The sequence below is a fragment of the Mytilus californianus genome, unplaced genomic scaffold (genome assembly GCF_021869535.1).
Source record: "Mytilus californianus isolate M0D057914Y unplaced genomic scaffold, xbMytCali1.0.p SCAF_2, whole genome shotgun sequence".
Lineage (NCBI taxonomy): Eukaryota > Metazoa > Mollusca > Bivalvia > Mytilida > Mytilidae > Mytilus > Mytilus californianus.
The window spans coordinates 77,973,860-77,991,791 of record NW_026262668.1 but is presented as its reverse complement, the minus strand read 5'-3'; the positions used below and the strand labels follow the sequence as shown (position 1 = coordinate 77,991,791).

General features: G+C 30.8%; 1 protein-coding gene across 8 annotated transcripts in view; it reads left to right on the top strand.

Annotated features, from left to right (window-relative positions):
- The window catches only part of LOC127728229 (disabled homolog 2-interacting protein-like), a 130,649-nt gene that overhangs the window by 35,492 nt on the left and 77,225 nt on the right, over positions 1-17,932 (top strand). For 6 of the 8 annotated variants that reach the window (XM_052235459.1, XM_052235457.1, XM_052235464.1 and 3 more), the window contains 2 exons: positions 8,557-8,619; positions 14,411-14,431. In XM_052235459.1, coding sequence (XP_052091419.1) covers positions 8,557-8,619; positions 14,411-14,431 — 84 coding nt within the window. Of the gene's footprint in view, positions 1-4,459; positions 4,766-8,556; positions 8,620-14,410; positions 14,432-17,932 lie in introns of those variants that run through there. The other 2 variants (XM_052235466.1, XM_052235458.1) reach the window with 2 other exon arrangements.

Sequence of the window (17,932 nt, the reverse complement as noted above, 5' to 3'; positions counted from 1 at the left end):
TTCTCAGTTTGGTCTCAACTTAGAGGCTCCAGATGCTTGTGGTCTTTTATGGAGACTCTGTAGGACTTCCATAAAAGATACTCTAAACCAATGAAATCTTATGAAAAAATAAGTGACAAAATAAATTACAATACATGTACAAGTAAAACTATACATTTACAAGTGAAACATAACCTTTTCCCGAAGTATAGATGTATTTACACTTTTGAGTATTTAGCTGAATTTGTTCCTAGTGAACCTAGATTTATCTCTAAGTAACCTTCTGGTGTCTTGCAACAATTACTTTTAATTATGACATCAAATGTTTTAAATTGTGATGCAAAATTTTACGGTAACTTGTTTGACTTACAATAGTAATGGCGAACAATTTGCATAAAAGTGTAAATACGTCTATTTTTTAGAACACATATCAGCTCTTGGAGTTTCTTTATAAAGTTAAGCATATAACACCAGCTCTTATAAATTAAATTTGAAAAATAATGTTACTTTTCAATCAATATTACAGTTCTTGATTCAAATGAATTATAACATCAGGATTCCATTTCTAGTAGTGGACTTTCTGTTAATATTCTTTTCACTGTTGTGGACTACATGGTCCCATGGAACTATGTGAACTTCAAAGTACAAATATCATATTAGTCATATCATCGTATTGTGACTTGTATAGAAAGGATTTCCTAATAAAACGGACACTACCTAGTAAATACTTGACATATTCTTGTCATATATATTTGTTGTTTGATCTTTCAAATGTGTCTATATTGATATACATTGTGTTCTATACCTACAATCTGCCACAATATATGTAGACTTTAAAATCAATATCTAACACGATTAAGTGGTGTTAGTAGAAAAATAAACTGTTATCAGCAATTCTTTCATATGATGTCCGAGATAACTTCAATGTTATTCACAATTCAGTCCTTCAATGGTTTTATATAGTCAGCCGTAGATCGGCAGACATTTTTGACATTTGGTTTATTCAAGAATTTAATTTGACGTAGGAGGGAATTCATTGTTAGTTCTAATGTATCTACGGCTCCATTCTTGCTTTAAGGTTTGTTTGTAAACACCCCTTTGTACTTTGCAGGGGTTAGTCGTAGCTTTGTTGAAAATTCTCTGTATTTTTGCCAATTAATGTTGACAAAGGTTTTCCATTCACATTTGTGAAAAAGATAAATGTTTTAAAAGTTTTGATATAAAGATCAATTGGACACATAGATTTTAAGATAATGCATGTAAGTCATTTTTTTCTACTGAAATCAAACATTTATTCAAAAGTACAATAAAAAAAATGTGTTCCTTAAATTCTTCATCTTTTTTCAGTTTAAAACTTGTAAATGGTTTTATTAAAATATTTTAGAGAATATTTTGATGAAAAAATTGATATTTAAAACAAAAGTTATATATCATATGATATTTAAATAAGGAGATGTGGTATTATTTCCAATGAGTCAACTATCCCTAAAGACCATAGGACAGAGATTGAATTTTTACAGGTCACCATACAGCCTTCTACAATAAGTAAATTCTATACTGTAAAGAAAGCTGTAAGATGTCCTGGTATTTAAAAATGTGAAACTATTTAAAAGAAAAAACAATGGCCTTTTATGGTAACAAAGAAAGGTTCAAAGTTTACTTGATTTATAAAATTAATTATTTTAGATACATTTTCACAGCTTTTGAAAATATTTGATTCAAAAGTAGTTAACAATCTATTACTCTAGTATGTCTTGCACAATTTACGTAATCAATAAATTTTAAATACTTCATATTTTGCATGGGACGGCCATATCATGCACTAGTAGCACAGAAGTTTTAAAACAAAATAATGAATTAATTAAAAGTATTAAAGATTTGTATCATTTAAGTGTAATTAAATGTTAGGGACAATCTGACAATGAGAGAATTCCTGTGATAAAGTTATTTCATGAGGAAGCAAAAGCCAAATAAAAGTTTTAAAAAATAGTGTCACTAGCTGATTTGATCCTGATAGTTTTAGCTTTTTTTAATTCAAAATTTGAAATACAGTTTGGTCAGAAAATCAGAACATATGAGTAAAAATGGATTATTGAAGGCAATAGATTAAAGAATGGAATACATAAAAATTTCAATTTATACCTCAAGAAATTCCAATTACATAAAAAGACAGACTGACATATTCATTGTTCCTTAATAAACCACACACCATCATACATTAGTGGGACAAAATTGCACTACACATACATATTATACAATGTATCTGTAATATTATTAATTTTCATTAGTTTTGTGGTTATATAATTAACAGTGTGACAATAAATAAAAAAAAATTTGTTGTGACAAAATATTAATCTGTTTACAGTAGTAAATGATTGAATGCGAAGAATATTCATGGGAATTTTAAGGTGGTAATGTATTGCACTGCGAGTGAAGTGAACCACTCCCCTTTTTAGCTCACCTGGCCCGAAGGGCCAAGTGAGCTTTTCTCATCACTTTGCGTCCGTCGTCCGTCGTCGTCGTCGTCCGGCGTCGTCTGTTAACTTTTACAAAAATCTTCTCCTCTGAAACTACTGGGTCAAATTTAACCAAACTTGGTCACAATCATTATTGGGGTATCTAGTTTAAAAAATGTGTCCGGTGATCCGGTCAACCAACCAAGATGACCGCCATGGCTAAAAATAGAACATAGGGGTAAAATGTAGATTTTGGCTTATATCTCTGAAACCAAAGCATTTAGAGCAAATCTGACATGGGGGTAAAATTGTTTATCAGGTCAAGATCTATCTGCCCTGAAATTTTCAGGTGAATCGGAGAACCTGTTGTTGGGTTGCTGTCACTAAATTGGTAATTTTAAGAAAATTTTGCAGTTTTTGGTTATTATCTTGAATATTATTATAGATAGAGATAAACTGTAAACAGCAGTAATGTTCAGCAAAGTAAGATCTACAATTAAGTCAACTTGACCAAAATGGTCAGTTGACCCCTTAAGGAGTTATTGCCCTTTATAGTCAATTTTTAACCATTTTTCGTAAATTTTTGTAATCTTTTACAAAAATCTTCTCCTCTGAAACTACTAAGACAAATTTAACCAAACTTGTCCACAATCTTCATTTCGGTATATAGTTTAAAAAATGTGTCCGATGACCCCGCCCGCGAACCAAGATGGCCGACATGGCTAAAAATAGAACATAGGGGAAAAATGTAGATTTTGACTTATAACTCTGAAACCAAAGCATTTAGAGTAAATCTGATATAGGGTAAAACTGATTATCAGGTCAAGATCTATCTGCCCTGAAATTTTCAGACCAATCAGGCAACACGTTGTTGGGTTGCTGCCCCTGAATTGGTAATTTTAAGAAAATTTTGCAGCTTTTGGTTATTATCTTGAATATTATTATAGATAGAGATAAACTGTAAACAGCAATAATGTACAGCAAAGTTAGATCTACAAATAAGGCAACATTACCAAAATTGTCAATTGACCCCTTAAGGAGTTATTGCCCTTTATAGTAAATTTTTTACAATTTTTTCATAAATTTTGTAAATTTTTGTAAATTTTTACAAAATATTTTCCACTGTAACTACTGGGCCAAGTTCATTATAGATAGAGATAATTGTAAGCAGCAAGAATGTTCAGTAAAGTAAGATCTACAAACACATCACCATCACCAAAACACAATTTTGTCATGAATCCATCTTTGTCCTTTGTTTAATATGCACATATACCAAGGTGAGCGACACAGGCTCTTTAGAGCCTCTAGTTTTTAATCCCTTGGTTTGATCAAATCTGGTAGCTTGCACCGTGGTATGCAAAGCAACTCTAAAATTGGAATTAAGAATGTCCTTTACTCACCAAATCAGCCAACACTAGACATGCTATAGAGAGAAAGAGAAAATAACAAGTACTAGCCTTAGAGTGAATTTGCATAATCTAAAAGCTAGTGAAAACATATATAGACAAGGACTTTGTTTAAATTCTTCATACAAGATGAATTTCTACAGTGCCACCATATATATATACAAAAGAGGGGAAAAACAGCCTTTGAATTTACAGAGTTAGGACAAAAGCAGGTCATGTATGCATACACAAAATTGTGTTATGTTTGAAAAAAAGTTTTCTAGTCTATCACATCAATCAAAGTCCGGGAGATTATTAGATAAATATATCTTTATTTAACTTAGGACACAAATATTTGTCACATCTAAGTATATTGGATTACCTGTGTTTACCTGAATGAAAACATTAATTTGTAGAAATTACATCGGATTATATGCTCAAAGTCATATCTTGTTACTATATGAATTTGTAAACTTTGCCTTGAAGCTACACTGTTCCTAAGTCAGTATGACCACCTCTTATTTTGTCCAGGCATTGGAATTAAACAGCTAAATTAGACGTTAAATTTCATTTTAAGTGGCCACTTAGACGAGGGTCATTTAATTGGGATAATACTTAAAATAACTTCGTTTGGATTATTGTAATAATTTTCATCCCATGTGAGATCAAAATAGTGACAGGAATTGAATTGTATGTTGTTAAGTAAGCTATTATGGTTAAAGTTGGTGAAATCACCAAGCGATTCAAATTTGGAACAGGAAGTCCATTTCGGAAATAGAACAAAGTGAATTTCTACAGATGATATCCTGAGTTTAAGAACAGTTCAAATATTTCTATAGTATGAACGCGCTAACAGGAAATTACATTGTCAGTTTAGTCAATATTGAATCAACATAAGGGTGTTAATATCACATGTTTGTGTATGGGATATAACGTTCATCTGAGGTAGGTCAGGTATTATTAAAAAGAGAAAAAGGGGAACACTTTGTTTTTCAGAAAGGTTTTTTTTAAATGAACAAGTTTTCTAACTAAAAAACATTAGAATAAAGGGGTTTGTAGTGTCAAGCTATTCAAGTATCTTGCAACTCATAGGTACAAAAGTGCTAAAAAGGTCAGAGCATCATTTAATTTTATACACTGTGTGTTAACGGTTATATTAGTAGCTTTTTTTGCTACCGTAGTTATGATTTGGAATTTATGGTTGTGTATATTTCCTTTTTCAGTGGTAAATATTCATTTTTTCTTTGCTTCCTTCTATTGTATTTTTAGATTGTCTTTTACCACTGGCAGAATGCTGTCTGGTCTTTTTTGCAGCAGATTCAAGGAAATAAATATTTTGTAGAAAAGAAAATTACATTGAGTTGATAAGCAGCATATAAGACTAATTATAAAAGAATTGTACATGCCTACACAGGAAATAAAATTCTTCATCCCTTGCTGAAGTTCTTGTGAACCTCTATAGATCAATTTAATAATCCTTCATCATATACTTCTGTAGTCATTGGCCGCTTTGGACCAGAGTTACCTTCTGTCATCTTGAGAGTGTCAACTTACATGGCTTCTGCTACTATAAATATATTAAATATTTTGATTCACCATTGAAAAATTGCTAAGGTCAGATTGATTGATTGTTGGTGTTTAACGCCACTTTAGTTTAAGCACTCTTGGCTATATTGTAGCAGCCAAATTTAATTGGTGAAGGGAGTGTGCCATGTGCAGGGTTCAAACTCATGCTAAAGACAGATCACAATCTTAATGGAATTATTTTACATTGAATCTCTGCCAATGTTTTTACATGCATTTTGTCACATGGAAAACCTCTTTTTATAAATAGAATAAGAAAGATTGTACTTGAAGATTTGAAAGTCATAAAGGTTTAACTTTGTAAAAAAAAGATGAAAGCCTGCATTACAAAATATAACGTAACCAAGGGACATATTGTGGATGTTTATAGTTTTCTTCTTTGAAAAAACTCAACAGTAGAATAGACTTGTAAGAAAATAACAAATGTTTTTTTCATACTTGCTGTTGGACATTAAACCAGCAGAGAAATCTACTGATAGCCTCATGTTTTTTAATGTTAGGTATGTAGTCTTTTAACCTTGATGACAATGAACAGGTTACAAATAGAAATGAATCATATATACTGAATCAGCACACAGAATATGTGACAACAACCACAGTACACTGTCAATGGAGCTCATGATAATTGGAAAGTCTTTTGAAAGCAACCTGGTATTAAACTGTAATTAGAAATTATGAAATACTTATTGTCCAGAACATAGTACAGAATACAGTTGCAGATCCAGGATTTGAAAAAAGGGGGACCCAACAAGACAAATTAGGAGTGGGACTTGTAAAAATCATATGTATTAATGATGTATGCAGCTCCATGAAAAAGGGGGGGGGGGGGGGGGGGGGGTAAACAAGTTACAAAGGAAGATTTTTACTTGGAAACAGCAAAAAGGGGTTATAAAAATGAACAAAGATTAGATGTGATGAGATGAAGGTCTTATGAGTGCAATAACTTTTACAATGCATTCTTACTAGCAAAAAACTTTAAATGAACCTTCTTCCACCTAACAGATGTATTATGAACTATTTATCAAGTATCAAAATTGTTATTTTCATGATTTTTTTTATAATATTGTAAATTAAAATCATATGGTCTTGTCATGACAAAAATTTCATTTTGAAGATATGAATATTTTTATAACAACACAGAATAATATGAAAGGTCATGATATTGGATTTAGAACTATTTTTATTTTTTGTGTTTGTTAGCAGATGCTTCACAGATGCACATTTCTAGAGAATTTGATGGATCCTTTGTTGTGTGAATCACTTGACATTAATTTATTATTTCTATGATATAACTCTGACAGATTATATAATTGTTAAGTTCACTTTTGTCTCATCTTTTGGATATTGATTGCAGACCTTTGCTTAAATGTTTAAGATGGAATGAAAATACATGAAGGAAAGATCGATTGTGTGAATAATACTCTGTACTCTGATAACTGGAAAATTATTTTAAATTTGTTCACTGCACATGTTACAAGTATGTAAGGTAAGCTCTAAATCTAAATGAAACAAAAAAATATTACTTTCCATTCATTAAAAAACTTGGAAACAGCTTTCACTCCTCCCACCATCAGACAGACAGCTTTCGATTTAATCAGACTTGTAAAACTGTATTAGTATACTGTAAATTCAGAAATTATTGCGAGGTTTTTATTAATGCGAATAATGCGACCAGATGAGTATCGCAATAATAAGAACTCGCATTTTGATAACTAAAACATAGATCTGTATGTAGATTTTTCTGAAATCGCAATAATTAAACTCGCATTCTCGTCCATTTTTGAAAAATCGCAATAATAAATGCACGCAATAATTTCTGAATTTACAGTATATAAAATTGTGTGGTTCCAATGTTTTGATATTTTATAAAAATTCCTCTAAACACTGCTTCAGTATAACACTGTGAAGTTCTGTAAAACAAGGATATACAGACTATTGTCAACAGAAGAATTTGGTTCAGATGGAATGGATGAATGAATGATAACATCCAGTGGATATTCTTTTAACAATTTTCCGGAGGAAAATTTTCAATGTGAAGTGAACCTTGTTTCGAAATGAACTGAAATACTGAGTTGGATTTTTAACTTAAGCTTTATAGTAGGATGAAATGTCACCTCTCCACAATGTTCTTCTAAAGCAGAAAAATCATTACTCTAACATAAATGCAGCATGTTTTGGAAGTCCTTGCAATAATCAATTTTAAAGTCTTGTGTTTGACTTGTTTTGGGAATGCAACCAATACCTCCCATATTCAAGGTAAGTGCTCTATGAGGAGACCACAGAGGCAGATTTACTTTTTATTTAGTAAATGTTTATGGGTTAAGAATTGTAAAAGATGGGAAAATTTGATTTTGTGCCATAGAAAGAAGAGACATTTTCAAATTGTACAAAAGATATGCTATTTTCCTAAAAAAAAAGTTATAAAACTATCCTAGTTGATGTATTTCTTTTATATACCGAAAAATTCTGTTATTCTCTTATTATAGACATTCTTTTACTCACTACTTGAATTTTTCTTATTGATGGACAGATTTGACACAAGCACAACAATTGTTATAAATATTAAGAAAGGAAACCATCATCAAAATATTTCATTGACATGTTGTTTGTTGCCAGTTTTTGGTACACATCATTGGAAATGGGATGTCATTAGGTTCATATATATTAAACCTATTATTTCCACAACAAGTATACTCATAAATGTCCTTTAATAAAAGAATTCTATAGTGGAAATACTTGTTAAATTGAGAAAAAAAAATTCACCTGTGGACATACTAAAAAAAATTTCTCCCATCTTACAGTTAAAGATAAATGAATTGAGGACAATAATTTGTATTTCTTTGTTACCATTGATGCAAGGAAAAAGATATTTGAAAATGTTTTCTGTCCATATGAAGTTAATGGTACGTTTTATGTTTTAATACATTCCACTCGTTATTGCCTAACTGAACTTTTGACAGAAAGGGTTTATTGGGTAAAGAGTTGAAAAAAAGATAAAAGAAAAGAAAAGAAAGTTCAACTTTTGGTAAGTGCTGTTGAAATATGTTTTATGTGTATTTATACTGATCAGTATATTTGTGACCATATTATAATGACAATTATCTGAAATGTTTATGGTATGTCATCTTAATTTACTAATGTTTATTTTTCAGACTTGAGTAGGATCAACCACAATTCTGACCAAAGAGGACATGTACTGATCAAAAGAATTTTAAGTATGTATCACATTAGATAACATAGATTTACTGATGTTCTGTCTGCTGAGTAATTCCTTTATATCTTACAATTGAGACAACTCTTCACCAGAGACCAAATGACGTAGAAGTTAACAACTATAGGTCACCTGTACGTTCTTCAGCAATGAGCAAAACCCATACTGCATAGTAATGTTATTTTTATAAATCAAATTTTTCAGAAAAATCCAGGGCTTTTATATATGCTAGAGCAAATTTGATAATTACCTTCTCTTTTGGAAAATTTCATCTTTTGCTTTAGTTTCACAATTGCATGCTCAAAGACTTAAATCTATATTTATCGTGTATAAATATGTTTACAAAACAAACTGTTTCATATTTTATCGATTTAGAATCATTTTCCGTTATGAATATGTTAATTATCACACATTTTCTATACAATTTTTCCCACTTTCAATATATTTTGAGTAGATAATTGAATTAAAGACCACACAAAAATAGCTGATTTGCATGTTGTTATCAATCATAAGAAAGTATTGTTCCCAAGCATGGGTGGTATATTTTGATATTCCGGAAAATTTACTTTAGTGGAAGGAACCCGAAAAGATTTAATAAGAAATCGATCATTAAAAAGGTAAACTGGTAAAGTACACACTTCTAGAATTACATGGTAAATCAACTTTTTGTTTAGAATAAGTTTAAAATAATAATGAATTGTGTGCTTTAAGCCTATTAGTAAATTCTATTTTTGAAGGAATTTTACTTTCACTGGTAGAAAAATTTATATAGAAGAAGGTTGATAAAATTCTGTGAAAATGAAAATTCTGCATTTAAGTAGTCATATCAGTTCATATGAATATCATCCAGCACTCTTAGCAGCCTTGTAAAAAGACTGGTGTGTGCAAAATAATTTTAGACAAAACATTATTCAGTTCTGTAATGATCAGGCATTGTAATTGACAAGCTAGAATAATTAATTAGTCACGGTTAAACCTTTAGTTATACTTTAGTTATATGGTTATGTTTTTGGTCCTTTAGGAATTATAAATTGATTGTGGATCTTTGATAGTTTCTGTTGATTCTCCACTTGTCTTCTCATTACTATTTAGAACTTGACACTTGTCTGTTGATCAAGACTGTAACTTAACTTCTAGATTTCTTGGGTTTTAATGTTGATCTGTTGCTGTCTTAGACCCCGTTTACACTTGTAAAAAAGATTGATCTTTCCTGAGATCGATCTTAAAAAGATCGATCTTTAGTCTAATGTAAACGGGAAAGATCGATCTTCAATCGGACTTAAAAAGTCCACCTCAAGAGCAGGGCTTCCAAAATTATTTTTAGCCAGCCGGACATTTTATATATTATCCCGATTTTAATCACTTAAGACTAAATAAATAAAAGGCAATTATGGTAATCAGTTGCCGAGTTGGCCATCCCAATGATTGACATTAAAAAAAAAACGATATTAAACTTTCTTAGATTCAAATTCGAAGTTCTGACGTAAACTGTTAAATTGGCAGTGCATCATTCGAAGTGTGCAACATCAGCGTACTTATATCTGCTTAGACTCTTTATTTGTGCAAAATAACGTTGTCAAAAACTTCACTTTCATTTTTAAATCTAAACCGGATGTTATCTTGACAATGGTAAAACATGGACAAGAGACGGATACGTAAATTCCGTGTACGTTTGCAAAGCATGAATGAGTGTAAGTAGCTCTTTCTAAGTTATTTCTTCAAGAAAATATTCGAAATAAACGTGAGATAAAGGTATCAATGACAATTTAAGCATTTTTTTAAGAAATTAGGATGCATAATTAAATTTCACACCTGCGCACATGCGCACACGTGTACTAGTTCAAACAGAGACATGTCTCTGGTTCAAACAACGTGGTTACGACGATTTTTCATTTTCACCTTTTTAATTTTTTCATCAAATCATATTTGTAAACGTATTTCTGATAATTTAAATCTTTTTGACTAAATTAATTAGATGCAAACCGCTGAAATGTAAGAAAATAACTTTGAATAGACCGATCAATGTCCGGTTCAAAATAGTTTACCTGTCACCTGAACAGGTAAATTCAGCTGTTCGACAACTAATTAGCCTTGATTAAAATGAGAAGGTATTAAAGTAGGGGTTGTTTTGATAGTACTTAATGATCATGTCACTTTTATGACCGGAAATGTGTGGCTGTTAAAGGCAAAAGATTGGGTCAAAAAGATCGTGAATTATGTTAAAATGACCGTCTCTTAAGCCTTGAAAACTAAAAAGTAGATGTCCGTTTCATGCTTTGCCCAGCCGGACTTTTACCGGACATTATACAAATGTCCGGAATATATGACCGTTTTGGAAGCCTTGCTCAAGAGGTGGTTTTAAAAAGATTGATCTTTCTTTAAGTGTAAATGCTTAGATCAGTCTTTCTTCAAGTGAATGTTATTTAGATATGAAAATACATCTGCGCATGTTCGGTGAGAAAAACACACGTGTTTAAAAAGGATTGATGGGATAAGAAAAGTAAACATAGATTCCATTGTTTTTGGATCATTCATCTAAATCGATAAATTCTTTTTCTTTGCTGCAAATCCTCATCTTCAAACGCATTGACCATTTGTTTTTAAGTGATAGTCTTCTTACATGTCTTTGTTTAATGACTTATGACGTGTGAACCAAAAAGATAATTGATAACTCCGTACGAAATTCCAATGATCCAACTATTTTCTCCATGATTTTGCAGTGTGTGATAGTCCGTGCGATATGCAGAAGTTATTTTACTATTCTATTTTTACGATTATTTGTTTACGAAATGTAAGGTAATAAGGTCAGACCAGTTCTTTAATGTTGCAGTGTAAAGTGTAAATGCACTAGATTAAATAATATTGATCTTGATAGATCTTGCATGTGCAAATGTAAACGCGAACTGGCCTTTTTAAGATCTATTCAAATAAAGATGGGTTCAATTTCGTACAAGTGTAAACAGGGTCTAATTGTACCAACAATTACCTGTCCTCAAGGTTTAGTGAAAAAGGTATTTAGTTAATTAAAATATTTTATGATAAAATTATACAATCCAAGAATAGTTGTCAAATTGTTCAAATTTAGGCCTAACATCATAGGAAAAAGAAAAAGTTGCTTTACAATAATATTTTACATTCTAGAAATTCAGAAGAAAATTTTCAAGGAAACAGGATAAAAGATAACTCTTCCAATAAATTCATGTGAAAAAGAGACCAAAATTATTTCAAATCATCAAAGAAACCTTTTATTTCCAAGCTTTCTACATCAACACAATTGAAAAATACATGTTATTGTTTACCAAGTTCTTAACTCTTAAACTTTCTGTTTTGTTAAAATCTACATAAAAATTAAGGTTTTTATTTCTATAAGTATTCTTAATAAACTGTATCAACTATGAACTAAGTCAAAGGCCAAATGATTTACAGGTAAAAAAATATTAATTTCAAACAAAGTTCAAGTGAAAACTTTTGAACACATTTAATTAAGTATAAAGTGATGGTGTTTTATGTCAAAGGTATTAAATTAAATGTTATCATCCCACACACCAAGGAGGAAACCTTCAGGCCTTATATTGTACACTGCCAATTTAATTGTAAATGGTGAAATGCAGGGCCTTTCAATTTGTCTGTTTAGTGCTTTTGTTCAGGATTTTGTTTTCAACTTTGGTTTTCTGGTGGCTTAAGAAATTAAAAGGGACTCTTTTCACAAAAAAACATTACAACAAAAATTGAGTTCTACTGAAACATTCATGACTTACGAGAACAATTTTTTGTGAAATCAGTTGCAGTACTTTTTATTATTTAGTGATATCAATATAGTACTTACATTCAATTCCAAAGATAATCCAATATAGAGTTTATATAAGAATTAGCTGATCATGTAAGATGTTTTTTCAATATTTTGTAAAATTAAACCTTTTTAGCTCACTGGGCCTGAAAGTCTATTTGAGTTATTGCCTTCACTTGGCATCCATAGTCTTCCTTTTCCTTGTCATAAAGTTTTTCAAAGATATTCTCCTCTAAATCTTTTAAACCAGAATGTCAGGATCTACCTATATTATGTTTGCACCAAAATTGTCAGATGAATCTTTGGGAATTATGGTCCTTTAGATAGGTAAATCAAAACTGTAAACAACAAAAATAATCAGAAATACAATTTCTACAAAAATTGCAATACATCTGAACAATTGGATAACCCCTAAAGGAGTTATAGTCTTAGATGATGATTTTTTTTTAATAATTTTGGTGTCTTTCGTATATTTTTTCAAAGATCTTCTGAAACTACTGAACCAATTTCAACCAAACTTTTTTGTTTTTCCCCCAGTCTGTCAACAAACATGGCAGCATGAATATTTAAAGCAAATATAAAATTTACATAAGATATTGTAAAATTAGAGTAATATAAGAATGCAAAGAATAATGTAAAAATTTGAAACAAGAGTTCATGTTAATTGCCATTTATATGAGAGTTCATGTTAATTGCCATTTATATGAAACTTTATGAAATCTTAATTTAGACACAGGACAGAACAGATTATGTGTAATGAATCAAGGATATATCTACAGTGCTTTCATTTATTTTTACTAGTTATCTACAAAAGTAACATTGGGGATCTTGGTTTTAATTTAGTTCTATAAAACTGATTGTCTCTTGTCTTGTTCCAGTGTGGAGAAAGTAAGGGCTGTTCCAGAAAATACTATGCCCCCCCCTCCCCGTACGGCATTTTTTTTTAAACCCCCACCACCCACAGAAATAAAAATAAATTAGAACAACAGTCCCTTTGCATTTTGGTATTTCAAATACAACCACCCACATAAAATTTAAAAAAATTGCCTTCCCTGGGGGGGGGGGGGGGGGGGGGGGGGGGGGACATAGTATTCTCTGGAACAGCCCTAATAGTAAACATCAATCAAGAATGAACAAGTTGACCTATAATAAAGGTTCATTGTTTAGTTATATGAACATTTCTTAAGTTTATTTCTATACATTTAATGAATTTTTATTTGTAAAAAAAGTACAATTACAGGAAACATTGGTTTAACCTAGGAGAATAAGAATATAACCATCTTATTTAACAAATTCAAATTTTTTATTAACTTTATTCACAAAAAAAAAAGTATTAGTATATGAACTATTTAGGTAGCTTCTAAATGCTAACTGGAAAGTAAACAGTGATGGTTTTATTCATTTTAAATAAACCTTTTGTACAAAATCCGGCATATAGATTAGAAAAATAATTTTAATGAAAATCGTAGCTACTATCCGTTTAAATAACTTACAGTATGGATATGAATGTGCAAGACTTTTCATAGGACCACAATAATAAAAATGAATATGAAAATGTCTGTCCATGTAGGAGTAAGATGAGACACTTCTATGTGCACATGAGGGCATTGACATTTTTCTGCGCATCTGACATTTAGATAAAAACCCCAGTGAGAAATTTGTTCAAATACTCAAAAACAATTTATATAGTTTGTAGTAAATTCTTCACCACTACAATCTAATTTGTCAGTTGATTATTTTTCCCTTGCTACAATCCCAAGTAGCTATAATTCTATCTGGAGGGGAAAATTTGTAATCTTTTGCAAATGTTGCTAGTTAATTTACATACAAAAGTGACACTTTATTATATTTGGAAATCTGCCACAAATAAATCGTTTGACTATTGATTTTGTTCTTATATTTGCCTTGCATGTGTTGAATATTTTTGTGGATACAGTGTTAAAATAGAGTAATGAATTCAATATTTTGTTATTTTCCATAAAAATTGAAGTTTGATTTTTTTCTAAAGATATATGGCCTGGCTCAAAGCGTAAGTATTTTGTTTTATCCACATATACGTTCATTGTCACAATAGATGAAATTGTTGAAGTAGGCACAGTCTGTTACATGTGTTGTTTGATTGGATTATCTCCCTTCCGTTGGTAAATAACTGGAGAAAAGGAGTGTGGCTGCACAGGTATTTTGAGGTTTGGTCAGCACAGGAAATAATGTTTTATGCAAATCACAAATGAAATCAACTTCCATTTGCTATGTTTGCTTGGTTTTATGATTAAATGTGACTTAAGAAATATTCTATGCCAGAATCAAAAGTAAAATGAAAAGTACATGTACTATTAAAATTCTAATGATTAGTTTGATTTAATTTTAATGGAATTTGTAGTTTACTAACAGGTATTTAGCACCCAACAAAAGTAGATTTTTTATTATTAAAGCCACAATTTTTTGGAATCTATCAACCAATTTAATATCCACGGTTTAAAGAGTACTTTTTTGAGACTTGGCATGATAGATTAGGGCTAATCGGAAAGGTTAGAATGCACTGATTGATCCTAAGTTTAAGAGTACATCTGTGTACCATAAAAGCTAAATTCAAACCACAGGTCTAGCTTTAAGCCAGTGATAAATAAATAGGAACTAATAAAAAAACCACATTATTTTTTGTAGAAAGCGGGGAGGATAATATTTTATATCACAAAAAATGGCAGAAGATATAGCACAAATGATTCCTTTAAAAAAATATAAGAAATAAAACAAAAATTATTTCTTATCATTAGTTCTTTTAATCATAAGAAATAATGATAAAACCTTGAAATGATTAGAGTATTTTCAGCAACAGAGTATGTTTACAATCTTGGTCCACAGAGAATTGATATTGATCCCTGTTTCCATGCTTGACCTTATATTGACCACTTCTATTAAGATTCACCTTCTCCCTAGGGTTAACAGTTTATAAGTGGATAAGTATGTTAACCAACATGTTATAAGCCAATTATTGATAGTTAGGCCAAAAGTAGGAATTGGCTGGGTATCTTGACTGCAAGTTTTTTCCACCTTTGGAAATCAAGATGACACAAGATTGTGAGGAAAAATTTTATTTTTTTTTTGCTAAAATATAATATAAATAAGAAATTTTTTACTACCTTTGAAAATCAGGATGACGCAAAATTGTAAACAAAAAGTCATTTTATATTATGCTAAAATATATAATAAAAAATGAATTGGATATGTTGGCAGTCTGACTTATGTTGTTACTACAATCTACGTGTTTTTTGTTGAAACATGTACAAACGCAAAAAGATTGTGGGGCTGGCTTTAGTCAGACTGATATGTTTGGTACCTATGAACTCGCAATGAAGAATTATTGCATTTGTTTTTGTTAACATAAAATGATTTTTAGATTTCGAGTTTACTTTGTGCCCATCCTCTTTGTTACACCAGTAACTTCTACAGATTATTTAATCATAAGACGTTATTAAAAAAGGGTTCTATGCATATGTACACACTCTTCTTATGCAGGACAATATTTTAGTATAAACATAATATTTTAACTATTTTAATGTATGATTAAAATATAATTTTGATAGTATTTCAATTAATGCAATGCAAACTTTCATTGTTCTAGGTCCATTGGTCTTTAGCATTTGTTACTGTGGAGTAATTTATTTTCAAGGGTACCAACTTCCATTTATTGAGGACAAATTGTAATGTAATGGACGTTTGATTTTGTGGTTTGGACAATTTCTGTATACAAACCAATAAGAAATTTGTATAAAGTTAAACACTTGAATTCACCTATACCCATGAAATCCACAATGCTTAGTTCCCAATGAATAATACTGAATCCACAATGCTTAGTTCCCAATGAATAATACTGAATCCACAGTACTTACATATCTCTTGTGTTGGTGTAGACCATATCTTGGTGAGAAATGATTTTTATTGGAAATACGCATATGTTTGTTTAACATCCAGTGACATATAGTTCAACCATTATCAAGAAAAGAAAACAATAAACTAATTTTGTAAGTCTGGGAAATAGGTCTACTGGAATAAAGGGTGTAACTTGGACTGCCCCTAGAAAAGCAGGGTATGTTATGTAGGGACAGTAATCACTGCTCATACAAATGTGCTACTTCGATCAGTTTACATGATCAATAATAGAAATTTAATTTATACTTGTCTCTTATGAATATATCCGTTTTCACTGGTTGTTGTGTGCACTGTCCAGAATTTGTTAGGTTGATTTGAAAGCGCATACACAAATTAGTAAAGCCTTTATTAAGGAAAATCTAACAGGCTTAAGTCCTGAAAGAAGCTAACTGTTTTATATGTCACAGTGTCTGCAATGCTGATAGGAAAGAAGCTTAATTACTTTAATCCAATTTTGTTGGAAGAAGGACGCTAAGAGTGCAAGAGTTACTATCCAAAAGTTACGATCATAAAGAAATGGTAAAGGCTAATTTTGTTAGTCAAAAAACATAAAACTAAAAAGATTAAGAAGACACCTATTTATAAAAGAGTTTCAGGCCTCCATTGTGTTGTGCTCTAATTAGATGTAATTGTTTATCAATGATATCCACAAGGAGAAAGCTATGAGGTTTTGAAATCTACCATAAGTTAGTGTTTTCCTGTAAAAATTCAGAAAAAAACATGAGTTGTAAAATTTCAGTGTATATTAACATTATAATATCTGATACCATTGTCAGTTTGAAAAGTTTTATTCACTGTTCAGATTTTTTGAAAAATATGATGGCTGAGTACATAGTTCTGGGATAATGTACTCAAAAGTTCACATTCAATCGGGGATTAAGTCTTATAAACTCATTAAAACAGTGGATATATGATTTACCAGTGTTTTAAATATTATAAACAGCTGTAGACTTATTCTCCACTCAAAATTTGAAAGATTTTCATTGTTTTTGGCATATTGAAATTGAAATGTTTTAGGACCACCTGTGTTAATTAAATTTGCTACATTACAGCTAGAAGGATTGAAAGTCAGAAGAATCTTTTTTATCTATACAGACAAAAGGGGAATGAAGAAAAACCATGTAATTGACTGGTTCGGCCTATAGAAACTATCAACACCTTGTCTCAATGTTTTGGTTGATTATCATTAACAGGAAGATCAGAAGTGATAGTTGGTCTCAGCTGGGTTATAATGGGATAATCATTACTAACAGGGAGCACTGACCAGAGTATAAACATGTAGATAATAATAACAACTGACCACAAGTACTGACCATTACTCATTATCATTGCTTCTAAAAAGGAAAACAGCTGAGATAAGATAGTGTTTGTGAGGGCTTCATCTGCTTACTGAATTTCTCTCCAAAATCTGAGTTGATGCCTTGCCTATGAAAGTAGGGGCTTATATATTTTCTGATCTGTATGTCCATCTTTCCATACGATCCTCTGTTTGTATTTTCTGTATCAGGTTAAAGTTAAAATTTTGAAATATATGCCAAATTAGGATTTTGACCCTGATTTCTCAGCTCACTGACCATGGAAATTTGATAGTGTGAATGGG